This window comes from Sebastes umbrosus, chromosome 21 (assembly GCF_015220745.1).
Source record: "Sebastes umbrosus isolate fSebUmb1 chromosome 21, fSebUmb1.pri, whole genome shotgun sequence".
NCBI lineage: Eukaryota > Metazoa > Chordata > Actinopteri > Perciformes > Sebastidae > Sebastes > Sebastes umbrosus.
The window spans coordinates 20431569-20459056 of NC_051289.1; the positions used below are offsets into that span (position 1 = coordinate 20431569).

General features: G+C 41.9%; 1 protein-coding gene across 5 annotated transcripts in view; it reads left to right on the forward strand.

Annotated features, from left to right (window-relative positions):
• LOC119480373 (matrix metalloproteinase-16-like) overlaps positions 1 to 27488 on the forward strand; it is a 167393-nt gene that overhangs the window by 64105 nt on the left and 75800 nt on the right. Inside the window, exon 1 of one of the 5 annotated variants that reach the window (XM_037756526.1) lies at positions 17351 to 17884. The exons of 3 other annotated variants lie outside the window; for them this stretch is intronic. In XM_037756526.1, the coding sequence (XP_037612454.1) occupies positions 17759 to 17884 (126 nt within the window). In that variant the 5' untranslated portion in view covers positions 17351 to 17758. Of the gene's footprint in view, positions 1 to 17350; positions 17885 to 27488 lie in introns of those variants that run through there. One more of the 5 variants, XM_037756525.1, reaches the window with a different exon arrangement.

The following is a 27488-nucleotide window of genomic DNA, read 5'->3' on the forward strand; positions in this document are numbered from 1 at the left end:
CTGTCTGTTTCAGACAAGCCTGACCTTTCAAATGAATATATCATCTTATCATGAATACACTTTTGATAGAATTGTTTGAACCTGTGCCGCTGCCACGCTGCATACAAACAACAGCGCTCCCTTGGGCTGCATTTATTTGCCGTGGCATTTCCATGCGCCCCGCTTCGCGCTGCGAGCTGTTCATCAGGGCCAACTCATCATCCTTGGGGAGAAGAGATCGCTGACCTGCAACGGCACAGTCGAGACGAACCGAGCGGAGGATAGAAATCTGCTCTCCCACCTGGGGTCAACAATCCTCACCGAATCCACAAATCTGTCTAGAGTAATGACAAATTTACAGTGTGAAATTTACTGTCGGTCAGTGTGTCGGTCACATGGCTCAGCTCAGTCTAACACCATCAGCTGTTGTCATGGTACTCACTTCTTCCATGTACCCAACATTGGGGATCTACCAACATCCTAGTTATATAAAATAGAAGTAACCGTCTAAAACTGCCAATAGAACATCTACAGTATGTATTTGCTGGTTTATCTTTCTCTTGGAATTGTATGCTTATCCACGGACAATAATCTGTTGTGTGACTAGTTGTGAAGCCCCATTTGGTGTTTGAAGCTGCCTTCTCTTCTGCTAAATTGTCTTTAAATATATTGAGACCTGTACATGGACAGCATGGAAGTCTTGTTTGGAGTGAGGACCACTCCACATGAAAACTAACCTGTTTATTAAAGGCAGGGCTTTCATCAGTGCATTATTTAGTGAGAGGAAAACAGGTCTTGCCGTACTTGAGATGGAAAATCAGCTTGATATGCATGATGATCCATTTGGGTTATGTACTCAGATTGATGGTTCAAGTGATTTATGTTTCTATTGTGATATATACACCGATCAGCCATGACATTATGACCACTGACATGTGAAGTGAATGACATTGATTATCTCGTTACAATGGCGCCTGGCAGTGGGTGGGATATATTAGGCAGCAAGTGAACATTTTGAAATTTGAACTTTGTGTTGGAAGCAGAAAAAATGGACAAGCGTAAGGATGTGAGCGATTTTGACAATGACCAAATTGTGATGGCTAGACGACTGGGTCCGGGTATCTCCTAAACTGCAGCTCTTGTAGTGGTCAGGACCTACCAAAAGTGCTCCAAGGAAGGAAAACCGGTGAACTGGCGACAGGGTCATGGGCGGCCATGGCTCATTGATGCACGTGGGGAGCGAAGGCTGGCCCGTGTTGTCCGATCCAATAGAAGAGCTACTGTAGCTCAAGTTGCTGAAAAAGTTAATGCTGGTTCCGATAGAAAGGTGTCAGAACACACAGTGCATCGCAGTTTGTTCCGTACGGGGCTGTAGCCACAGACTGGTCAGTGTGCCCATGCTGACCCGTGTCCACCGCCAAAAGCGCCTACAATGGGCACGTGAGCATCAGAACTGGACCACGGAGCAATGGAAGAAGGTGGCCCGGTTGATGAATCACGTTTTCTTTTACATCATGTGGATGGCAACGAGTTCGAGGTGTTGACTCGGCCTCCAAATTCTCCAGAACTCAATCCAATCGAGCATCTGTGGGATGTGCTGGACAAACAAGTCCGATCCATGGAGGCCCCACCTCGCAACTTACAGGACTTAAAGATACCACATCATACCTTCAGAGGTCTAGTTGAGTCCATGCCTCGACGGGTCAGGGCTGTTTTGGCGGCAAAAGGGGGACCTACTCAATATTAGGCAGGTGTAAGTAAAAACAAAACTAACTTACTAACTATCCATTGATCAGGCTGTTCTTTTCTCACCATTCGTAGCTATACCAACAAAAAGTAATGCACTGTAATTCGTATACATCCCAAAAACTCAATTTGTATCGTATCCATGTAATCGTGAACCAGGAAGTTTATAAAATGACAAAGACAAATGCCAGAATCGGCAAGGCCAGGGCTTCATTCATCCAGCTGAGGAATATTTGGTAACAAATTAGCCAGACCACAATGACAAAAGTAACATTCATAAACATTCATCAGCAGCTGCCTGAGGTGGATTTACCATCAGCAACAACAATCTCTGGCAGAGAACGGGCCAACAACCTGTGGAAGAGGAGATCAAGAGAAGAAAATGGGGATGGATCGGCCACGCGCTCTGGAAACCCCAATGCCAGCATCACCAGGCAGGCCCTTAGATGGAACCCAAAGGCACAAAAAAGAGAGGCCAGCCCAAGAACACCTGGCGAAGGGAGCTCGAAACTGTCATTGAGAAGAGCAGGCTGACAAGGAAACAGGTGGAGAGGAAAGCCCAGGACAGGAGACTCTGTCAAACTGTGGTCAACAGCCTATGCTCCATGAAAAGGAGCAATAGGCACAAGTAAGTAAGTAAAGACACTGTGCAGAGAGGAGCTCGGGGTTGGTTTAAACCCAAAAAACAATCTTTTCCTAAACCTAACCAAGCTGTTTCCTTCGAAGACATATATTTTTGACACATTTTAAAAGGACTGTATGCATATAGCAAGGGGAATTGACAAGTGTTCCTGGATATTGGTAGGAAAACGCACAAAAAATGAGGAATAACTTTTCCTAAGTTAACATACGAAGCGTTTTATGATGATACATCGCATGAATGCATGTGTTGAATATGATCAAACTGTCACTGTAGTGACATTTCATCTTACAAGTTTCCCATGAGTGTACTGTTGATCACTTCTGTAGTAAACCCTATGTTCTAATTCTGCAGTACATGATGAGTCAGACTGCGTGGTACTTTATGTACCGGAGGAAGATCACACTAACTGGATGTGACTCGTCCTAAAAGGCCAACATACAGTAAATATCAGAGGATGTGACCTATTACGTCCCCTCTGCAGGGATTTAACGCTGATGCAACACACACATAACCGCATTGCACATCATTCTCACCCCAGTTGGCAGTTTGGTTTATGAGTCAGGGTCAAAAGCAGCAGGTGAACTTCCTGTGATGCCGTCAAATGTGTGTGCAGGGGGGTTGCCAGGAAATGACATGTTGTCTAAGAGGCGATGCTGCCAGGTTGCTCTCTGACATACACTTTGTCCATTTCACTGTGTACATATCTGTGTGGCTCCCATATGTTTCTTAATACTATCTATGTACCTTATGACATGATGCTTGATGTCATTTTATCCATGTCCTCTCCATATGGACCACATGATCTCATGCTGCTGCTGCTGGTGGTGCATGCAGGGTGATGATGTGGATGTCAATGGAGCTGCAAGCATCCTTAAAAAATAATATTTATTCTCCATGGTTGAGCATTTGACAAATTTGTGGAAAATAGGCAACTTGGTGAGCTGAGAGATATAACCCTACCAACAGGCTCTGAAAATATAGCTTCAAAATATTTCTGTAACTATCAAATATTCATGATTTAATAAGCAACAATCAAAGACTAATTGTGCAGCCACACTAGCAGCTCTGGCTGTATTAGGCACAGCTGTGCTTTGAGCTAAATGCTAACGTCAGCATGCCAACATGCTCCCAATGACGATGCTAACATGCTGATTTTTAGCAAGTGTAATTGCCATGTTTGCTTGCTCAGTTTAGCACATTATATAACATTTGCTAATTAGCACTTAGCACAAAGTACAGCTGAGGCTGATGGGAATGTCATTAGTGTTGCAGCACTACTAGTGCTGTACTGGACAAATTTAGATTTTGACCTTTTAACGTTAGGCGCTTAAGGTAAATTTAGGGGATCACCAAAGTCATAAGGGTTCATCATCCACCATGAATGTCCCATCTATCCATCCATCCATCCATCCATCTATCCATCCAGGGTATTCCAGACGTCGCTTTCCCCAGCAACATTTTCCAGCTCTTCCTGGGGGACCCTGAGGCATTCCCAGGAAGATATATAATCTCTCCAACGTGTTCTGGGTCTACCCCGGGGCCTTTTACCAGTTGAACATGCCCGGAAATCCTCCAAAGGGAGGTATCCAGGAGGAATCCTGATCAGATGCCTGAACCACCTCAGCTGGCCCCTTTCAACGTGAAGGAACAGCGGCTCTACTCCGATCTCCCTCAGGGTGTCTGAGCTCCTCACCTTATCTCTAAGGCTGAGCCCAGCCATCCTATGAAGGAAGGTCATTTCGTCCGCTTGTATCCGTGATCTCTTTCTTTCGGTCACTACCAAAAGCTCATGACCATAGGTGAGGGTTGGAACGTAGATGGACTAGTAAATTGAGAGGTTAGCCTTCCGGCTCAGCTCCCTCTTCACCACAATGGACCGCCTGTCCATCTCCCGCTCCATTTGACCCTCACTCGGGAACAAGACCCCGAGATACTTTAACCTCCTCGCTTGGGGCGATGATTGGCGCAATCCACCATTTTCCGGCAGAGAACTAAGGCCCCATGAATGTCTGTAACACATTTTATAGCAATCTATCCACTAGTTGAGATATTTCTGAAAGGACCAAAGTGGCCACTCCGCGAGTGTGGTTAAAAATGTAGGTAATATTTTTTAGTTAATACAGTTATAGTTATACATTCCAAAACATGTTGCAGTCCTCAAGACTGTGTGAAGTCGTACTGTAGTGGATTGTCTGACATCACACTCTTATTTCAGTTTAACGTCTGAGCTGCAGGTGCGCTCTGTAAAAGAAATATTTTCAGGACTGCATTATTTGGTGTTAACAAGCGCAGCGAGCCGCCACTCCTTTTCCTCTTACTGCTCCCAGTAGTGTTTCCACTTCTCCACTTTCATCCATCTGGAAGTTGGCAGTGTTTTCAGTCATGAGTACATTCTTGTATCTGTGTCACAGTGAGACACAATACCGAACCCTTTGTACTCCCCCTGACTCCTCACCAGTGTTCCCAATTCACCCAGCTCATTAGCAAGGCACATTTCCCCTTGATGATCGCAGTCTGAAAGTCTTCATATCAGCTGCACATCTGTAGTATCGCCTCCTCATAAAGCGTTTCTTAACTGTTGGAGCAATTTTGGCTTTGAAAGCCCAGGGCTTTTTTGCTTACAATTAACATTTTTAAAGGCCTCTCATGTCATAACACCTTTGTTTTAATGTGATCATTCAGCTGGGAAGCATCTGCAGGATAATGGCTTTCCCATGGCATATTTTCAGCTCACGATTATTCTTGGCCCAGGGCTAATGTAGCCCATTACATTTTTTACATTTACATTTTAGACGTGTAGCTAAGACTTGTAACCGGAGCTGCTTACAGTGAGAACTGGAGTAGGCTTCAGTTTCAAAGTCACCAACATTACCAGCGTTATTTAAAAAATAGTGTAAGGCGGGATTTAACCCATATTTTTTATAAACCTTGCTGCCTCAGTTGCACAGTTGCAGGACAAAAGGAAAGCAGCAAATTAAATATATTAGAGTTAAAGCTGCTTTACTCAATATTTTTATATTCACAATAAGTCACATGACTAATGTGTAATGTGAAAGGTGACACTCATAGTGACAAAGCCACACAAAATTGTCACCCAACTCTGCCAGCCCGGTCGCACAAAAAGCTGTGTGAATGCCACGATTGCAAGGCATTTAGCGTGCAATAAGAACTCTTCTTGCTTTTGGCGTATCATTTGTACGCCATGTAGTCTGTACTGACTGCAATGTAAATGCATCCGTGTAAATATGCTAAGCTCAGAGCTAATGATGTAGGATAAAAAGTGAGACAGACTGCTTAAGGTGGGGTAAGGAGGTGGATCTGTCCAACAAACTTTTAATCAGGAGACCAGTGTTTTGTTTTGTAAGTTATGTTTGTGGCGTGTTTTCCGTACTTATTTTACATTATTTCCGTACTATTTTACTTAATTTATGTACTTATTTTAAGCCCAAATATGACGTTTTTCCTATACCTAAATAGTAGTTTTGTTGCCTAAACCTAACTGCGGACCTTACCATAGCTTTGTTGTGTGGCGTACAAATGACACAATTGTGACGTACAAATGATAGGTGAAAATCCTAAAATGCATCTTCATGACACACGGTATGTCCCAACGTTCTCAATGTAGACAGTGGAAAAGCCACAATTTGTTACCTGCCCAGCACGAAACGGCAGACAGACATTTAGCAGACAAAGATAAGTAATACATAAGTACCTCAGGAGTTCGTGGAGATCAAACCAGAACTAAAAGGAGAGTGAAAATTGGACTTAAACTTGTCAAATGAATGCAGAAAAAACGTTTAAATTTGTTAAACTTTAGACATACGTACATACACACATATATATATTGCAAGAAGACATCTGTGAAGAAAATGAGTCCTTGAGAAAATGAGTCTACTTCTCACTTGATTTATTACCTCAGTAAACATTGTAAACATGAGTTTATGGTCTCAATCGCTAGTTTCAAGTTTTCTTCAATACAGCATGATGTTCATTTAGTAAATTATGGTCCCATTTAGAGTCAAATAGACCATAAGGCAGGTGATGCTTTAGGGCGTGGCTACCTTCTGATTGACAGGTGCTACCACGGCGTTGACCAGTCTGGGAGTTGTCTGTGTTTTCATCTTCGAACTTTAATCCTTTCACAATGCGTTTTCAGTTCATATAAGTCAATTGTAACATTTTCGTCGCTTAAAGTTGCGACCGCCCAAAACCAAGATGGCTTCAAATCGGCAGTCCACAAACCAATGGGTGACATCGCAGAGACTACGTTCTCTTCTTATAGGCAGTCTATGGTGTGAACAAGGATGAACACTCCATTTTATGAAACCTCTATTACAGTAAGTCATTTGAAACGGCGTTAACATTTGTCCAATGCAGAGCATCAAGAGTTGACCTGATGCAAACTGTTAGTTTAAGTGGGCATTTTTGTTGAAAGTGACTGTAGTTCCTGTACATTTTCTTTTCCCTCCCTTGAGCTAAACTGACAAAAACTTTCTGTCTGCTAAGTCTTGCACTGCTTCACACTACATGAACCTGGCCAGTCTGGGCCAACAATCCAGACACATTTTAAACATCATGGGGCTGCGACTGGAGCCTGGAGCTCTGCTCTGCAGTCAGGACGGTCTATAGGTATTCACTCTTCTTCAACCCATCCAGACATACAGGCTAATCTGCGCCGACAGCTGGGCTACTGCAGTCACACTCGGAATAAGAATAAAACTCATCTGGCGTAACGTGGCATTAATTCATGTGCTAACTGTGACAGGTCTAGGCTAACCACTTCTGCAGGCTACAGTCTGCTTTAAAACGTCCCCGTGTGAAATGGTGCTTTGCCCAGAGCCAAGAACCAATTTAGTGCACGGAGAGGGCCGTCGTGAGAAACGCTTCAGGGAGCTGTAATCAATCATAATTCCTCCAAGTAGGGTGGTAAGTGCATTGCTCATCTTTCTGCCGTGGCACTGCTGAACTTGCACCATTCAGCTTTTATTCAGCGGTACGTTGAGGCCTGCGACAGGCGGCGAACGGCATGCTGGAAGTGCTTGATCCGTCATTGAGAGTATTCCCTCCTTAACATCAGGTGCATTAAAGCATATTGGCCAAAGTCTTATGTCATATTATTCACACAAAGCCTGTGTGTTTTCCTCTGAGTCTCAGGTCACGGCTTCATCACAAACACACACAGACATTTGAAGGAGATGGTACAGATATCATTAGACCCTGACTGGTAAATTATAGATCAGTTGGCAAACACAGCAGCACGCTCTTTCGCTGCGCTACAGCATTTTGTGCTTCTTCACCACAACATTTAGAAAAAAAAATACACTAACCATGAATAATGCATTATTGGCGGTAATTCATACTCTTTTTATTTCTGTCTCCGTACAGAACACATGCACTGATGCTGCTTCTAATATTACTGGCTCATTTGGAGTTGTATAAACGGTAATTGTCACTGCCAAGAAAGCCATATTTTGCAAATTTTCGTAGCTTTTTTTTTTTTCCATCATTCATCATCATTACACTGAAGGTTAATTTGAAATGTTGTGAAAAATTGCGCCTATTACTATTTTTTGGCTGGAAAAGCAAATATTTCCCAAAATGTCAGACTTCTTTCTTGAAGCTTTCAGTAGGTCTGCCATTTCAGGAAAATAAAAAACACTACCATATCTCCACATTTTTATATCTTGTCATAAAGTGCAGGAGATGGGAAGCGCCATTGCCTTCTTTAGTGTTGTACTTCCCCTCCAAGTTTCTCCCACTGAAGTTATTAACAGCTCCGTTATGGCATCAGTCTGCCTTATTCCCACAAGCATAAGTTTGAAAAAGAAACTGTTGGCCACACTGAGGGAGAGTGAGAGTGAGTTAGAGAGAGACGGAGTTTGCCAACAGCGCCAATCGACCTACTTCCGATTTTGCGGTGCGGATCAGTTTCAGGTTTTTTGGCCAATGGGTGGCTGCATGGTACGACTGTTTACCCCGTACAGGAAGGGTGGAAACGTTTTCGGTGCAGAGCGGAGACTCTGGGTTTCGGAGCCGCTGTAACCACAACCAATCACTGGGGAAAATCTCCCCAAAGCCATTTTTCTCTCTCTCTCTGTGTGTGTGTGTGTGTGTGTGTGTGTGTGTGTGTGTGTGTGTGTAGTGAATTAGTTTCCATTGCCTTTGACTTTGAAGATTACAGTTTCTAGCCTTATCAGATCTACGGGGAGGTACTGCAAAACTATTTTTGACATTGCAGTGGCTGTCTGGGAGGTAAAGTCAGTGTAGGTTTGGGCTGATACTATCAATATATGTTAATAGTGATTGATGGATAGGTGTCTCTTCAAATTCACTACTGTAGTAGCAAAAATATAAAGAACATTGATTGAAAGTGCTAATTCCCTTATTCTTTACTAAAACGGTTGGTGAACTAAGTGTGAGCGTGTTTTGGGTTTACCCTCCATATTATCATGAAGCTTCCAAGTTCAAACATCTGAATGAAAGTTTTGTTTTGTTGCATCTTTCAGCCCAGTATCAGCCCATAATCTCATATATGTTCATATCGGACTATTTTGCCTATTTACATTAATGCCTAAGTAATGTGTCCCACAGTGTATTTATTACAAATAAGTAATTTGAACCGTAACCATGTTGTTTCCCAAACCAAATTATGTCATTTTTATATATTGCCGTTGCCGGAGGCATTATGTTTTCGGGGTTATCCGTCGGTCCATCTGTCCGTCCCATTCTCACGATATCTCAGGAACGCCTATAGGGAATTTCTTCAAATTTGGCACAAATGTCCACTTTTGGTGGTCAAAGGTCAAAAACTGACCGTCACATTCTTGTGATATCACAGGAAAACCTTGAAGGAATTTCTTCAAATTTGGCACAAACGTCCACTTGGACTCAGGGATTTACTGATTAGATTTTGGTGGTCAAAGGTCATTGTGACCTCACAAAACATGTTTTTGGCCATAACTCTGCCATAATATATATGCCAATTATGCCAATTTCACACAAATGTATAATAAGATTAAATGATGACGTAATGACATTTTGATGACATGGATGTAAACTGCAACTTGACTGGTTGGTCGGAGGCATACAACAGTGAGGCGGTAATTCTAGATTCACTTGCATTTTATTTTCTTTATTGTAATTGTGCACATTGTTGGTCATGCTTTTAGGGATTTGGGAAATGCAGAGTCTGCACATATTAGAGCAGGCAGCACATTGGTCCTCTTGCTGCTGGCTAGTGTGGTTAGCTTGCAAGTTTCTCCACAAGTAGATCCATATTCAGTTAACTACAGCAGCTATCCTCGGGTGCTACTCTATGTGTTTACTCGCGGTCAAACTCAGAGAGAAGTATTTGATATTATTTCTTTACAATAGAAGTTTGCATGGAAAGGTTAAAGCTGAAGTAGGCGAGATTGGAGCAAATATGATTCAAAAAAGTTATTTTTATAAAACGGTCGCTATATCATGACAGTAGTACATGAAACAGATAACCTGAAAGAAATCATGTGCCTCTGTGTCCTCCGGTGCTCCTAATGGCATCTGCAAGATTTCACATACCAGAGGAAAACAAGCAGTCAGAGCTGATCTGAGGTCTGCTGTCCAGCTGTCGTCTATGAGAGCCGGCTGTCAATCACTCACGAACTCCGACCAAACGGTCAAACTAGGCAGCGTTGATCAAATATGAATCAATATTATGTTACGTTAATGCGTATTTCTCGCCTCAAATGTTTTCAGAATCATCTTGTAGTGCACGGTTTAGCTGTAAAATGAGAAAGTGTGTGACGCCGCCGCCATTGTGAAATCTGGTGAAGAAACGCTCTCTCAATGAAGTGATTGGTCACAGTCTCCTGTCACTGGCTAGATTTTCTAAAGCCTGAAAACAGAGCCATGAGGAGGTGCAGAAGTCTAGTTTTCTCTCAGAACACTTGAATTACAATATGCTGAAAGGTTGTTATAGAATTTTTTTTCCCAATGATGCCAAAAATATACTGCCTACTGCCACTTTAAGGATGCTCAAGTTGCTTGTCCTGTTACATTAGCGAGTGTAAAGTTGGCATAGTCACATGGCCGCAACAATGAGAATACGACCCAGTTTGAAAAATACCATATTGAACCTTAACCATACTTAATTTATTTGCTAGCCTACTGTCCCTTCACCATATGATGACAGCTGAAGTTGAGTAGAAAGAACTTGATTGCACCGAGCTAACTCACACAGTACACTACAGTACCTACTCCATGCTTTACTTCCCACACAACTCCTCCACACATCCTCTTCCTCCCTCTTCCTCTTTATCTTTCGGTCTTTCATCACAGGTTCCTTTTGTTTGGGATTTTTGCTTTCATCAGCAAAGAGACCGGTAGGACTCTAAAGCCAAAAAAAATCAGCTGTCTCCCCCCCCCATGCGTCTTCAACTAATCTACTGCCAAATCAGCTGACAACCCTCGTACTTGAATAGCTTCGTCTCATTCATACAGCTTCCTTCTGATCTCTTTAAACAAACTCAAGCTACATCAAGTTCTTCAGTCCATACAAGTGTGTGAAGCACGCCACACATGTGTTACCCCCTTTCTTCTCTAACGGTACAGATAACAGGGACCCTAATGCTTCTGCAAAGTGAATCTGGTTTCTCGCTGGTGTGAAACTGACTGCACGACTAAGCTTATTATGTAAATATCCAATCTGTTCCCAGCGATGGCAACGTGTGGGCTGTAATCAGGTTATTTTTACACCAAGCCGACCCATTTCTGCTGTTTGTCTGTACGTCTGTGTGTCCAAAAGTTTAAACAAATCAGTGGCCGGCTTGGATGGAGCCACATGGCGGGGGCTCGGGCGTCACTGCTGGGTTAATAGAGATCAGCTCTTCGCCTTATGTTAAAACTTCCTAGAAGAGACGGTGCAATCACATCAGTGATGGGTCTGTGATCAGAGCCAGAGACCCAGATGTGTTGATTTCCTGTGTCATTTGGCCCTGGGAGCTCAGCCAAGCCATGATTCCAAATGGCAAAACTACCGGTTTTTACATCAGTGCACATGCGGTGCTATATTCGGGTTGGGTTGATGACTTCGTATAAGAATGCACGTGCAAACTGTAGTGGGGCTTTTTTAAGCTACAAGCAGGTACTTGCATAAACTCTCTCTTTGAAATGTGAAAGGATTCGATGCAAGTTGGGAAAGAGAGAGTCAAAACCTTCCATGTTTTATTGAACTGAGTGACTAAATGTGCATTGGCAGACTTGGAATGCAAACTCCTATAAATTCAGTAAAAAGGGTGAAATTAGAGAACTAATGAAACACATGAAATAAAACTTTGGAGCAGAACTTGACATTCTTTAAAAAGATCGAAATTAAGTTCTGTAAAAATAAGATCCAAGAAACCTTCTTTATAAATATGTTTTTATAGACAATATTGTGAGTACTTGAGAATTTTTAGAGCAGGGGTTCTCAAACTTTTTGGGGTCAGGGACCCAGTGTTCTAAAACTTTTCAACCTTAATACTTCAGACCTGTTTGATAGCGATAAACAGAAACACATTTCAATTTGAATCATGTTAATACCTTTGTTTTGCCCAGATATTCCAGGTCCTATGTAATCAGATGTCAGCTTGTCAGCTTGGCCGGTTTCATGGCTTCGTTCGCTAGGTCCTGAAGACACATGACGCATTTTGGTCTCCTGTCGCTCGATATAACTGTCATCATATTTTCTCACTTTAGCTAGTTTAGTCTTAGCTCCACTTGACGATATGGACTGACTCAAATATTTCTCCATGCTCGCCAGCTACCTTGCTGGCTAATAACCTGAGCTAAGCAGCAGCATGAACATGAAGTTTCTATTGGCCCAAAGCTAACGTGGGTGGGAGAAATGGACACAATCTGCTTGTTTTATTGGCGCAAATGGTCCCCATCTGTAGATATGTACTTTTTAATGATACAGCACCATTTTTTTAACCTTGGGGGTCCCCGGACCTCACTTTGAGAATCACTGTGTTAGAGATGAAATTGAAAATAGTGGCACGAAATAAACAAAACGCCTTGCTGACAACTGCAAACCATTTGTGGTTAGGAAGAGTTTCCATGTGAAAGAAAGCAACACTGTGATGGTGAAAAGCACCCCAAAATGATTTTTGGGTTCAGCCCCAAGTAAAATGGTCCAACTGTGAAAAAGGCTCTTGTTGGAAGAGAGCAGTTATTTCTTACTGGAGTGCCTTTTCCTTTTAGTTGGCTTCAGCTGGCCGTATGATAACACGGCAATCAATCCGAAACCTTGTTGAGAGGGCGGCTTCTCGCTGTGCTTCCAATCCGACCCCAGAGCTTCATCTGGAGAGAGAACGTGATCTGATCGTGATCCCACCCAACCTCAGGAAACATTTTAGGAGTTGAACACGCTGTGAAGTCTGGGTTGAAGACGAGTTTTACTCCTTAATAATGAGGGAAATGTCTCCTTTTGTTGATAAATTGAGGCACGTTTGAAATTTTATTGCGATGAGCAAAGCAGAAGTGCACAGGACATTTTCATTCCCAGAACAAATGTGGGCTTACTTTAGGGTTTTGCAGTACCTTGAATAAAACAATCACTTGGGGTAAACTCGGTGCTTCGTTGCAGATCTCTTCATCTTCCCCTCATACTCTTTTTTTAATTCCTCTACTCGGAGAGAAAGGGAGACAGACGGGAGGCTTTGGATTCATGCTGCCAGCAGATCCAGGAGGTCTGACTGGGAGCAGATGCAGCAGTTATGAGACAGAGTCATGTTTGGAAAGGAAGGCTTTGAGGATCCTGGCAAGGATCTGCACTGGTGGGAGGGCCAGTTGGAAAGGGCCAGAACCTTTTCAGAAAGGGTATTCAGGATTATCGAGTGAGAGAGGAAATCATTAAGAAGAGGAGAGGAAGAGAGACGGTGAGAGCGAGGGAGTTGGGAAAGGAGAGAGGAAGTCAGGATGAGAAAACGATTTAACCAGCCAACAAACTTCTAAATAAGCACGAGGAGAACAAAGAAAGGAAGTCAAACTTTCACATTGGAAAAAAAAATTATTGTAACCTTTTATCACCGCTAAACGCAGTGGAATTAATTAAATCCAAGGGATAAAGAGAAGGGACTTCTGTGTCACAACTGCTACCTCGTTTCGGCTGTGTTGGTGCAGTTTTTTCGCCAATGAATATTCAACCAAATGCAATGCAAATTACACATCATATTCACTGATTTTAAAGGAGCACACAGATGCTTTCAGACATAGAGCAAATGGGTCAGCATATGATAATAAAGAAATAAAATCTCTGTATCATCTTGATAGTAATTGCCTGCTCTGTAGCTCAGTGCTAATGGACCAGTTTCCAAGTGGCATCATCATAAGAGGCCTGTCCACGCGGGGGGGGGGAGGAAACAAGAACGACAGAACAACTACAAGTTGGTTTCGTGCCATAAACTGAAGAAAATGCAATAATGTGTGAAAATCCCAAGAAGGTATCCTACCAACTCGGTCACACCGCCGATTGGGCAGCGCCGATTGGGCAGCGCTGAGCCGATTGAGCAGCGCCCCTCGTCATTGAAAACCGACGCACAGAGTTACCCTTAAGCGACAGTTTGTGACGAACCGGGCTTTCAACCAACTCCAATGTAAACCCACCTGCAATGCTATTCGACGGTTGGACATAGTATTAATAGCGTGAAAGTCTGCTAAGGGCAAGAGGGATTGGTAGTGGATGGGTCAAACTAACACAAGACTTTCAACCAGGAGACCGGTGTTCGTGTCCCGTGTGAAACTAAAAGTAACGCTGACTTATTTTGTCACGTACGTCGTTAGTTACTTTACTTGTTGGTATCGTCAGTCCTGTGAGTCACGTGAGTCGATAGTGACGTGACTCGTTATCGTTAATCCCGTTAGTCACTAGTCCCGTGAGTCGTTAGTCACGTAAATTGAGTCAGTGAAGTGAACATCAACCACGACCGTTTCCTAACCCTACCTAAGTGGCTGTGTTGCCTAAACCTAACTTTCGTGAAAACGGAAGTTTATTTTGAAAGGACACCATGCATGTAAAGAGCACGTCTTGATACGCTGTTCTGTCCAAAAGTAACGCAAGAATTGCATAATGTGCATAATTAGCTATTAGCATCTAGCTATCTGGTCAGAGCCCTGGATTTTAATAAGGTGTTGGATAGTTTGTACAAACAGCAGGAATTTCACGCCAACATATCTTTTCTTTAAATGTTAACATTACATGCGTGGACAGTGACAGGTAACTTCTCACTACTTGTAGAGCTAACTTTGTGTAGTCTTGGTTAACATTATTACTTCTACAAGGGTTAGCAGTATTACTGCTACTAGGGTTAACATTATTACTGCTACTAGGGTTAACATTATTACTGCTACTAGCTTCAGTTTCTCACTGGAATTCCATGTGTCGTGTTAGCTAGCTAAAGTCGACAGATGCTGTGTTGTTTGGGATAAAAATAACTTTGGGAAATGCCAGAATTTTTTTAACCTCTAAATAGAAATTGCACTTGTTTCCAGCAAGACACACTATTTTGAGTGAGAGAAGGACGTTAGCATGATCTCAACAGTGAGAAGAAATGAGAACTTGTCAGGTTAAGTTGAATCATTGATCCACTCAGGATTCCCAGGGTGTTTTTAGTGTCTATATTCTCATCACTTAAGAGGTAAATCAACCATCGCTGTGTCTCCCATAAATCTCTACAAGTCTAAACTGGGGCTCAGCTGTTAAAGTAAAAAGTAAATTAACAATTCACGAGTCTGCGATCCGCTTTGTTACACACAGTGGGAACTAATGGCTGTGTGAGTCAGCAGACCTCAGAGCACAACATATCCTTTATCCAACCTTGTGACGAACTGTGTCACATGTCATCGCTGCAGTATCACACAGCGTTTCTCACATACTGTATCTAGATGTACATTTGATTCACGTGTAAACTGTGTTATTTGTAGTCCCAAAAGTGACTTACAGTGACCATGACAGTTTTTGTGTGTCCCATAGAAACTCAAGACATCACGGGTCACACAGGGGTCAAACAGATCATTGTGATAAACAGTTGCATTCCTGACTGTAAAGTTGCTGATGTTTTTCTAAACTTTAAATGGAGTTTTCCATTTAGTGTGATCGTTGAATTCCTCAGAGGAGGGTGGTGTGTGTGTGTGTGTGTGTGTGTGAGTGTGTGCAAATTGAAACCCCATCAATTGGCTAATGGTGCGGCTCACCTAACTTTTCTGTAGCACATACACACACACTGACACACACTGACTTGTTCCTCATCCCCAGGTGTTAGTCTAAGTGGAAAATCATTGATCTGGCTCATTAGATCTGACCCTTCTCTATTATCCGAGGAGATTAGAGAGAAAAGGCTTTTTCATTAGATCAGGTTTTGTTTGTGTATTAGTTCTTTCATCAGGCAACAGCACTTACATCACATATTTTTACTTTCAAAATATGACATATAAAATCATCACAGCATGCTTTATATCTGTGAAGATGATTAGACCTTGATGAAAGGTTTGCCTGTAAAAGCAGGACCTTGAAACCTTGATCGCATCACTTACTCTACTACAGTAACTGCAGTGACAGTCGATGTCATCATCATCACCTACTGGAAACGATGCTGAGACACAGAAGGGACCTCTGGGTACCATTGAAGACTCACTAATACACTGAGGGTTGTGCTTATTTGAAATAAGCACTGAGCCTATCATCACCCTCTAGTGGCCTTGAAGGATTTATACATTAAATACAGTAACAAGAGAGACAACAACACACACAGAGACAGAAACACAATGATACAACATGCAGTTTTATCATCATCATTTAATGAGAAGAAAAAAACACCAATAAAAAGAAGCAATGTAAACATAAAACAGCTTTTTGAGGACTCTATATTCTTGTATAACTGACAGTGTGTTTATGCAATTCACTGAAACATTTATATCAGGAAAAAAGTAAGTAGGCTATATTAAAGCAATGCTTCAACCACATTTGTCTCGATATAGGTCTTGGTTGTAACAATAAGCATTTTCTTGCTGCAGTTTTCCGAATATTAAATTCATAAATATGCCCAAAGTAAGCCAGGTTCAGCACTTTGCTGAAACCTTTGAGCTGTAGCCTAATGTTAAAACAAGTGTTTGGAAAGTGAAATAATGCGAGCATAAACTACATTCTGCTTTTATTTTGAAAGTTATGACCAGAAGTTGTATCTGTATTCTGGTATCCTGTCATGGGGTACAAAGTTAAAATCATACAACTGTTAAAACATGTGTTTGAAAAGTGAAATAATGTGAGCATAAACTACATTTTGCTTTTATTTTGAAAGTTATGACCAATAGTTGTCTTTGTAGTCTGGTATCCTGTCCTGGGGTTCAAAGTTAAAATCATACAACTGTTAAAACATGTGTTTGAAAAGTGAAATAATGTGAGCATAAACTACATTCTGCTTTTATTTTGAAATTTATGAGCAGAAGTTGTCTTCGTATTCTGGTATCCTGTCCTGGGGTACAAAGGTAAAATCATACAGATGTTAAAACATGTTTTTGGTAAGTGAAATAATGTGAGCATAAACTACATTCTGCTTTTATTTTGAAAATTATGACCAGAAGTTGTCTTTGTCCTGGGGTACAAAGGTAAAATCATGCAACTGTGCATGATTTTTAAGTGCATAAGATAAAAGATAAAGATAAAAAGGCAAAGCTAAAATCATATAACTGTTAAAACATGTGTTTGAAAAAAGTGAAATAATGTGAGCATAAATTACATTTTGCTTTTATTTTGAAATTTATAAGCAGAAGTTTTTCACTTTACATTTATTGTAAAGTGAAAAACTAGGATCTCCAAATTTGTAAAGTTGATTTAGTGATTATTTGTATGAATAAAGGAGCTATATAATGTGCCGACAGAGGAAACACCGTCAGGACTGTGTTTATAGGAGAGTTTGGATGGGGAGTGGGATGGTAATGGGGGGGGTAACGCATGCGCATTGGGTGGGAAACACGGTTGAAAACGGGCAGCTATGCCGCGCGGTGCAGAAAACGGGCTGGACGCGTCTGCTTGGAACAACGACCGGCGTACCGGAGGACTGACCCGGGGACTGCGGAACCGGGAGGAGGCTGCTGACTGCAGGCGTTAACGGAGAGACTTTCCCCGGGGAGAAACCTCCTCCTCCTGAAGAAACCACCGCGGCGGAAGCAGCGAAGCGAAGCGACGAATCCCCTCTTTCTCCTCTCTTCCTTTCCTCTCTCCTCTTCCTCTCCTCTCCTCTGCTTGAGAGACACCGAGACACCAGCAATGTTGCTGCTAAACGTGTAGGATTTATCCCCCGCTGTCCATTGTGTTTTGTACCGACTGTAAATAAAGAGCCGAACAGAGACAGTAAGCGACACCAGCGGTGGTTCACTATGGTTTTATTGGCGGTCCGCAATAGGAGATGTCTTAATAGCTGCTGTATGGGGACGCTGTGCTTGCAGTTGTTGCTGTGGATTTTATGCGCCGTGAACGGAGAGGAGCAGCCGTTCAGTGTAGAGGTAAGAACCCTTATTATGTTGACAATATTTCATGCTTTTCCTCCTATTAGTCTGCAGTATTTCTGTTGAGTTATTTCAAAAGAATAATGCATTTTGTTGCCCATGTTTAGTCTGTGTTGATGTTCCAGTATAACAACAGGGTCTTTGTGAGGTGCCCAGCTGGGCTGCCTGGACTCCCATCCTATGTGCTTTTCTCCACTTTTTTTTAAATTTATTTTGTTAAAAGACATTTTGTTATATTTTAGTATGAGAGTATGTATAACAGCATAATAACCTTATTTATTATCCCTATCTGGGCTTGTTTATGTTCTCAAAGTGGGCTATTATTTCAGCTGAGAAGCAGTGTCACCATGCAGAATAAGTTTAATTTCATGATAATATGTCCTCCAGTACACACTCAACATTGGTTTAAATTTAATAAACTCTAATAGTCTTATCTCCATATAAACTTTACATGTAATTCAATATTAACTACAAAAATCTTCCCAGAGAAGTCAAATAATCAGAGTGGCTTCATGGATCTTTGTGTTTTCAGAGGTCTGTGACTTGAAAATTGAAAAGGAAATCCACTTTACAGCATTCAGATAGTATCACATGTGCCATTATAACAAAAGCAGCACATTGCTCTGAGACTTAATTCTGTTTAAAGTGATCTTATGGGTTCAAACAGGCAACAATGTGGGCAGCTAGAGGAGATTTCTAACTGAGAGACAAAGGTTTCTTTTCATAGGGCGCTTTTATTCAGCTCTGATAATGGATTGTTAAAAGCCTTCTGGCCGCAAGTGTTACGCCAATAAACTTTAACACTTAACCAGCCTTTAAAAACAATCAATGTGTTTGTCTTTCAAGAGTCTGCAGAACTAACACTTTCCTCCCCGGTGGGCAAAAAGAGAAATTTTAGGGTTTTATAAAGGGCACATCTGTCTACATCCTTTTGTTTGTTTTTATTTCCGGAGCAAATCGCCTCTGTTTAGCCAAAGTTGAATGCATACAGCTATCATAAAGTGTTACACTGCAACCCCCTTTGCTGTCTCTTTCACTCGGCTGCACACACACACAGAGACACCACACAGGAACATCCTGGCATGTCTACTGACAGTCATTCAAGTCCCACATCCACACATCCACATGATTTGCAAGCTTGGCGTGCCGCTGCTCCCTTTAGAGAGGCAGGGAGCAGATTTAGTCCAGATGCTACAGGTTATTCAGTTAGAATGTCCAAGCTCACATGACAGACAGACAGGGGGAATAGAGATGTTAAAAGGTTTGTTCTTTGTACTCAGTTGATATATCTTATTCTGGGCTGAGTTAGTAGACCAATGTCCCCTAAAATGACCATAAATAACCTTCACTCTGGGCCAATCGGATGTCAAAAACCCATGCTTTCCATTAAGATCTAGCCTTGTTCTTTGTTTGCAAGACATAACGGCAGCTGGTAATATTATCATTGTCATATTTTCTAATTTATTTCAAGCTCCTAGCTTGGCTTCACATTCCCTTCTCCCACGACGTCCTCTGCCTTGACTTGCATGATATTTTCCTCCCCCAGCCTGTGCATATTGCCCTTTCCTTTCCAAGATCGTCTTTGTTTAACTTGCAAGTGAATGTACTGTAGTCAAGTCACTCTGATCTTTCCTATTTCATATTGGCTACTTGTACTTCAGAAAAGTCAGTCTGTGGCAGTGACCTCCTTTGGCTTTTAAATGCGTGCTGCTTTAGCTTTAAGAATAAGTTTTCATAGGGAAAAATGTAGGAATAACAGCCAATACATTTCTGCATATATAAGAGTAAAAGTTCTGATGGCAGCCTCCTGCAATGCCTGTCATGCGTCCTGCCAAGAGAATGCAGAACATGTGTTTACAGTAGTTTTCGAATCTGTGATCTCTGTGTTTCCAGCTTCCTGACATGATAGTATGCGTTGCAAGAATTCAACGCTTCCAAGTTTGTGGCTTTTCGCTGTAATGCGAGCCACTCGTGGCCCCTAATTTCACCATCATCATTGTCTTGGGTGTCCCAGAGGTGAGCGGAATCTTAAGCCTGCCGAAGGGCGTATCGCGAATATTTTACCCCTATTATCTACATGATGCCCTTGAGCAAACTCTTAAAGGTTTGCGCATCAAGTTGCCAAAAGCATGAGTGAGAATGTGCTGCTTTCAGGTGTGTAACTGTATGTCCAGTAGGACGTCAGTGAAGATGAAAATGCACACTCGGTGGACTATGAATTGGGTTCAATAGAATGCAGAAATACAACTTTATTTGACCGTAAGAGGTAGTTGAAGCAGGGCAAAGCTATAGTCTAAAATGCAAGTGCTTTGTAAACCAGTGTTGCCATGTCTGGCTTCAAAAGCCTAATCCAGCAGTATTATTATGCTGCAGTTAGACAGTAATTGTACAGCCAGTAGCAGGATGAGTAATGTCCCTCTGTATGGCTGTGATGTTTCAAACAGTTTCTATTTTGTAAAGACTGTGGACGGTGTTGAACTGGTTTCATTGGAGCTATTTACTGGATGTATAAAGAGAACTGGATACATATTGGAGGCGGGGTCCTGTTCATTCCTATGAAAGTTGCTCAGTGGCGCATGAAGCCAAAAAAGTTTGGCTTTCAGGTATAAAACTATCCGGATCTTCTACATCTGTGGGGCCCGTAGAGCAGGCGCACTAACATTTCCTTTAACCTCGCCTACAAAACCGCTTGGTCAGGCTACCTTACATAAACAACAAACACGTTCTCATCCCAACCCTCCCGCTTTGTCACATCGCATGTAGTCACTTTAGGTTTAGGCAACAAAACCATTTAGTTAGGTTTAGGAAAAAACAACATGGTTGCACTTAAACCTACTACATTTCTACACTGAAAATGTAGTAACGTGAAAGTGAATATTATAACGCACGGGTCACGAATAGCGGTCTCCACAGTCATTTCCTGCACACTTTCTCAGAGCATTTACTGTCGCCGTGGTTGGATTTACATCGTAGTTGATGGAAAACCTGGGGCATTTCATACAGATGCCAAGGGGCGTGACAAAGCCTCAGTATTTGACGGCCTGGGAAAGAGAACAAGCTGGAACAAGAGCATGAAAAACAACTCTGGATTCAGCTATCCTTTTACAACTTTTAGGACCTAATGAGGGCTATGTAAGTGTTCGTACTGGGAAGATGATTTATTCGCTGATTTACAGCTCTTTCACAATATAAGTCTATGGGAAAAAGTCTTTTTGGGCCCAACGTGACGGACTCAGAAGTCGTAATTCCATGGTTTGGCCACTATGTCAAATTGGCTCCGAAGCCCGGCGCTGTTCCTTGGTGACTTGTTGTGTAACGCTTACACCACAGGTTATAGAGAGAGTATATCCTCTAAATAACAGGTGTGGTTTGAGGTGGGAGGTCACCTAAACCGTCCCTGTAATTGCTGGTCAGACTGCGGTCTCTTAGAAAACTTTTCGGATGGCAGCTTTAGTGCTGACTTCCTGGATTCGACTTCACGGCTGAGTTTACTGTATTGCCAATTTTCTCCTTTTCTTACAATTTTCTTTGCTCTGGATTACATTTTACAGAAAGCACAAGCTGTCGCTGGGTGATAAAGCAGTAATTAATACCAACTTGTAACACCTCACTTCAGCCCAGCACTACAGATCTGCCAGTCTGTACTTACTGCTGAAATATTTCCCAAAGCTCCTCAGCTTTTTGTTTATCCGATTGTCTTCCCCTCAATAAGTAGTTTTCTCTGCAAATTAGACAATGTCATTAACAATGGCACAGCCACGAGTTAATTTCAGTCATCTCCTTGTGAGTTTTCGTATAAAATCGATATGGATTTAAACAGAAAATAACAAAGTCATTTTTTAAATGCTTTCTCTTGCAAGGCCACATACGATACTGTACTGTAGGTGGGCTGTGCAAGCAGTCGAGCTATCTCGGGTTATTTTTATCATTAGCTTTTACATAATGCAGAGTAATTAAAAGAGAGATGATGGATTTTTAATCTCTTTTTTTCCTGTCTGTGTTCAACACTGTCTCACAGTTGGGATGAAATTTCACTTAATATTGCATAAGAGAGTTGTCTCCGCTCATTGCCACAAACACACAGCCATCCTGAACTGTGTCTAACCTCCTATTTTATATAAAGTTGTGGTTCTAAACTCTTTCTGATGCTTTAAGTCGTTCAGTTCAAGATGCAACATCACATTTAGCAGATTTAAAGGGATAGTTCGAGTGTTATATGAAGTGGATAATCAGTGTATTACCTACACAGACCTTTTCGACGGGGAACGGAAGCTGCTGTATCTATCTGTGCTCTCGCCAAAACCACCATACTCCATCGAAAAAAATGGTAATTTTACCTCGCAGAACGCGGGTTGCTGCCTTGATCAGTTAGATTGTTTGTGGTATTATGTGACTTTGGTGTACAATAACACAAACAAACCAACCGATCGAGGCAGCGGAAGGCTAGCAACTTTCGTGTTCAGGTAAAATTACTGTTTTTTTCAATGGAGTCTGGTTGATTTTGGCTAGAGCACAGATGGATACAACGGCTTCAGTTCCCCGTCAAAAACAGACCATATAGCTGTCTTACGGCAAGATAAACCGGCTCTTGAATGCAGGCACCATGTGACCAATAGACTATGTTCATTTTTAAGAATTTGCAAGCATTGCAGTGAAGCTGGAATAGATTCATTTTCTTTTGTTTCCATCTGTGTCAAAAAAAAAAAATAGTCTGGTTACATAAAATCTTCATTGTATCACTCACAGCTATTTCTGTGCTCTGTACTCTACCTTCTTTGTTATTCTGTTGGGATTTGTGATATTTTGACTCATGGCTGATTTTTCTCACCACAGTAGCTTTCCCTAGGAACACAACAACAACACAGTGAAAGCACCAAAGCCCTCATGAGCATCGCGTCGCCTTGGTTAAAAAAGCTCAGTATTTCACAGCGAGGCATCAGGTGCAGCGCTTCGCTCTGAGCCACATTAAGTGTTTGAATCACGCCACTCTGCTCGCCAGAGACAAAGCGAAGTTGCTTAGTCAGAGAGATAATCTGCTGTACAACAAAGAGAGCGTTAAGTTGCTCTGGTGTACTCCCATCTGTTAACACATCCTGTCTCAGATGGATGAATGAATTAATAAAAGCTGGCTGACTGTCAGTTGTAATGATTAACTCCACCAAGGGTTTGATCTGTTCCCTCTTTGTCTGTCAGCGAGTTATCTCGAAAAAATCTGATTTCCGTGAAATGTGGTGGACAGACCTTGTGTCAGAAACAAAATTGATTATATTTTGGTCGTGATCCAACATTAGTCAGTTATTGCCTTTTAGCCATGACTATGAAACAGATAAGATCAGAGACTTATGATTACAAAGTCTATGTAACGTTAAATAAAGGAATATGTGTTTGGGTGTAATTGTAATTCAATATTAATGTGTATCTACTTCAGGTGGAATCGTATTGGGATATGATTATATTAGGGCTGCCAAAGTTAATGCAATAATAACACGCTAACGTAAATTGGTTTTAACGCCACTAATTTCTTTAATGCATTAACGCAGCTTGCGATTTTTAGGTCGTAGCGGGCTCAGTTTTAAAGCTAGAGTGAAGATACTGGCATCATATGAAACTAGAAAAACCTAAAGAATCCATTGGTACCAACCATTTTGCAAGGAAAAACTGGCATGGCCATTTCCAAAGGGGTTTCTTGACCTCTGACATCAAGATATGTGAATGAAAATGGGTTCTATGGGTACCCACAAGTCTTCCCTTTACAGACATGCCCACTTTATGATAATCACATGCAGTTTTGGGGCAAGTCATAGTCAAGTCAGCACACTGACACACTGACAGCTGTTGTTGCCTGTTGGGCTGCAGTTTGTCATGTTACGATTTGAGCTTATTTTTCATGCTAAATGCAGTACCTGTGAGGGTTTCTGGACAATATTTGTCATTGTTTTGTGTTGGTTATTGATTTCCAATAATAAATATATACATACATTTGCATAAAGCAAGCATTATTGCCCACTCCCATGTTGATAAGAGTATGAAATACTTCAATGGGAGTTCACCGGGTTTAACATCAATTTAATTATTTTATACAGGATGTTACATACTGTACATAATAAACTATTCTTGTTAATATCATGATGTTAAATTCAGCCGTATCGCCCTACCCTACTCCACCAGTCACATACCATTGACATTGTAACTACTGTAGCGGTTCCCAGCACTATTCTAATGCCTGGCACAGTCCAGTCCAATGCAAACTACTTAGTGCTGTTGTCACCATGTGGGGAATGGTAGAGCTTCATTCCCGTCACAGCTCATGTTACCAGTCGGCATGCTCGGCCTCTGAGTGACATCCGAATAATGGAAAGCAACTGGTGTGAATGTGAATGTGTGTGTAAACAGTTGTGGTCTCTCTCACTTCCGTGGATTTTTGTCATCACTCACTCCTCACTGTTTGTGCATGTGTTCATTTGTCTGTATCTGTGTGTGTCGGTCTTCCCAGCCATATTAGCATGGGACAGTGGCTTCATTGCCCTCACAGGCCTGTTGGTGACCAGAGCAAAGAAAACAGTTGAGGGATTTCTTTATCAGGACTAAACTTAGGCTTAAATATTTATACAACTCAAAACAGTGTTAAAACAATATGAAAGATCTTATTTGCTATTTTTGGTGATAAGCATTCACTGGCATGGTGTTTTTTTGTTTTTGTACCACATTTCCCAGAAATCACTTGCCAGTCAAACAGCGTACATGATACTTTAGTGTGTTTTTACTTGAAATTTCTCTTGGTTTGAATGTTCCTTCACTTTCCTGTGTCATGGAGGTTGTCAGTACTTATATGTATATTAACTACGCTACACAATTGTCCAAAATGGCCTAAAATTGAAAATGCATCTCTGCGTTTAGAGCATAGACTTTATATATATATAGATGGACGCCGCATCTCCACTTCCTCCGACTGTACAAAAGTGAAGCCAAAATATCCCTGATACGGGAGCTGCCTTCTTCAGATTTTGACGGCATTTGGAGCCAGAGACGTCGCAGTAGTGATCGGGGGGGCTGGAGCTGTGGTATCGAGGTCCCGCCCACACACCTGCCTGAGCCAATCACGAGCCAAGCACAGTCGCAGCTCGCTAGCATGAGCCACATAGCTGCTACGTTAGCGCCACGGTAGCTGTTTGGCTAGAAAGACACAACAACTAACCATAATATCTTTATATCTACATTTATGATTGACAAATTAACATGGTTATGGAAAGTTAAGTTACATCTCCTCTCTGGTACATTCCCAAGCATCTGGCTGCGATTTCTTCACTCAGAACAGCTGTCAATCACAGCTGTCAATCATGACTTTTCAGCCCCTTTTTATAGCATCAAATAACAAATTAAAACCAAACTTATCAGAAAAATGAACACTTGAACATTCATCAGCGTGAACTACCTAAAATGACAGAAACCATCTTTGGGAAAAATGTATTTGACGTGTACTTTGACTTTTAACTTTTTCTGACATGGAGGGGGTTGGATTTATGACCTATACTGCAGCCAGCCACCAGGGGGCAATCGAGATGTTTTGGCTTCACTTTTGGGGAGCCGTCATGTTGTCCATCTTCTATGGTTTAGAGCAGCAAAAGTAAAAACTACTGTTACAATTGCCTTTATGTTTCATCAATCAGTGATAGTCTTTAGGCTTTTATTTACATGGAAATATAGTCATTTATTCCTTTAACAGTTTTCATTCTTGTTTTTGACAAAATAGATCCCAAGTTGTTGCTGTGGTTTCCATGCAGCCATATTTTTCTCCTACCTACGGTGCACTTTGTATGTATGGGCTTACCTTCTGTGTCTGAGTGCATGCACGGGTACTTATGAGTGTATTTATACTTGTGTGCTTCGCCCTCGTTTCTCACTGAGCAATCACACGGATCGCAAACACACCCAGCATCCTTGACGTCATTTGGCTTTGGTAAGAGAGCAGATTTCGGAGCCACTGGGGTGTCTGTGTCAGTCTGTTCACCCAATTCTAGAGAATACACAACACCTGCACTGACCTAAATGATTCATAATCACGCACAGACGCCGACACACACACACACACACACACACACGCCCAGTTTTCCTCAGCAGCCACTTGTTATTGTTAAGTGTTGTTGTTCCCAATCTTCCTCCCTGCATGTCAACACAGTCTTTCTCTCTCTGTGAGATGTATCTTTGGTCACAGCTTACTGAGCTGTTAAATCTTTAATGTGACTGACAACTGCAACATTAGATGATGCCAATGGGGCATCACATGTAAGGCTGTCAATTAAGCTGTTGACAGAAACGCTCGGGGGAACGTTTGAGTGTATTTCTGTGCACTGCACAATTTTGTGATTCGTGGCAATTGTTGCAATCTGTTTGTGTGTGCGGCGATATAATCTTATACCAACATGTTTGAATATATGATTACAGTTCATCCCAAAATTAACATAAGGGTGTGTATATGGAGGTTTCACGATCTTTCTGCAGAGTCAATTTATAAGACATCAGCTGGTTTCAGATATCATAATCCAGCCTATTTTGTCATTTTCCAACATCTTAAGTCATCAAAATGCTTTGGGAAAATCCCCAAAAGATTATCCACCAGAAAAGGCACTGTTCTGATCAGTATGTATGATCAGACTGTGACATTTCAGGGTGACATTTTTGTGACATTTTGTCCTAATGGGGCCACGGAGACGGCGAACATGGTGTGCATTCGGTATTTTCTTCAGTGTGTGTGTGTGTGTACGAGGTGCAGATGTTAGTTTCGCTATCATTAAAAGTCATGTTGAGTCTTTTCCAAATGCAAATTTTACAGTATGAATCCAAGTGCAGCAGTTAAATTATGTGTGTACGCGTGTGGGTTTGTGGTTTAGTGGTGTGGGCAGGAAGGCTGCGGTTGCCTTGACGACCCTGGCTGGCACACTCGCCAGTGGTTCCGCGTGTAACCGATGAATAATTCAGGATGGTCAGAGGTGGGCAGGCTTTCCCAGGAGGCCGGGATCGTGTTCCCACGAGTCACCTGTGCCCAGAGCGCCGGTCACTCCCAGCTGCTCCGTCCCGACTCTGTTACTGGACACATGGATCCACTTTTTACCATCACCCACATGTTTTATCATACAATCAGAAAGATCAGTGCCGAGTTGCATGGCACACTCACTGGATGTTGTAATATAATATCTCTGCTTTGCTAAATACTTAGAAAAGAGGTAATTTAATTTAGAGACAAGGTGACATTTGTTAGTTGTGACATGATTCTTTTTCATTGTCTGTTTTTTACCCACTTTAAATCTTAAAAACAGATCTGCGTATCACAAAAAAAAATATTTTTTGGCTGGACCAGAGAGCCCTACAAGCGCTAAAGTCTATCACTGAGTGACCGACTAAGTGATGAAGTTACACGATTGGTCAGCCGAGTGTTGGAGTTTCCTCATTGGCGGTCGCTCTTTCGAAATGAAAAGGCAGGAACAGTCTTTTGTTTACGTTTTCAGGGGGGTTTGTCAGCGGTTCCACTCACTGGTGCGACTGCTCCTCTATCGGCACATTACCACCAGATCCGGTGACGGAGGGCATCTCAACGCTCTTAAAG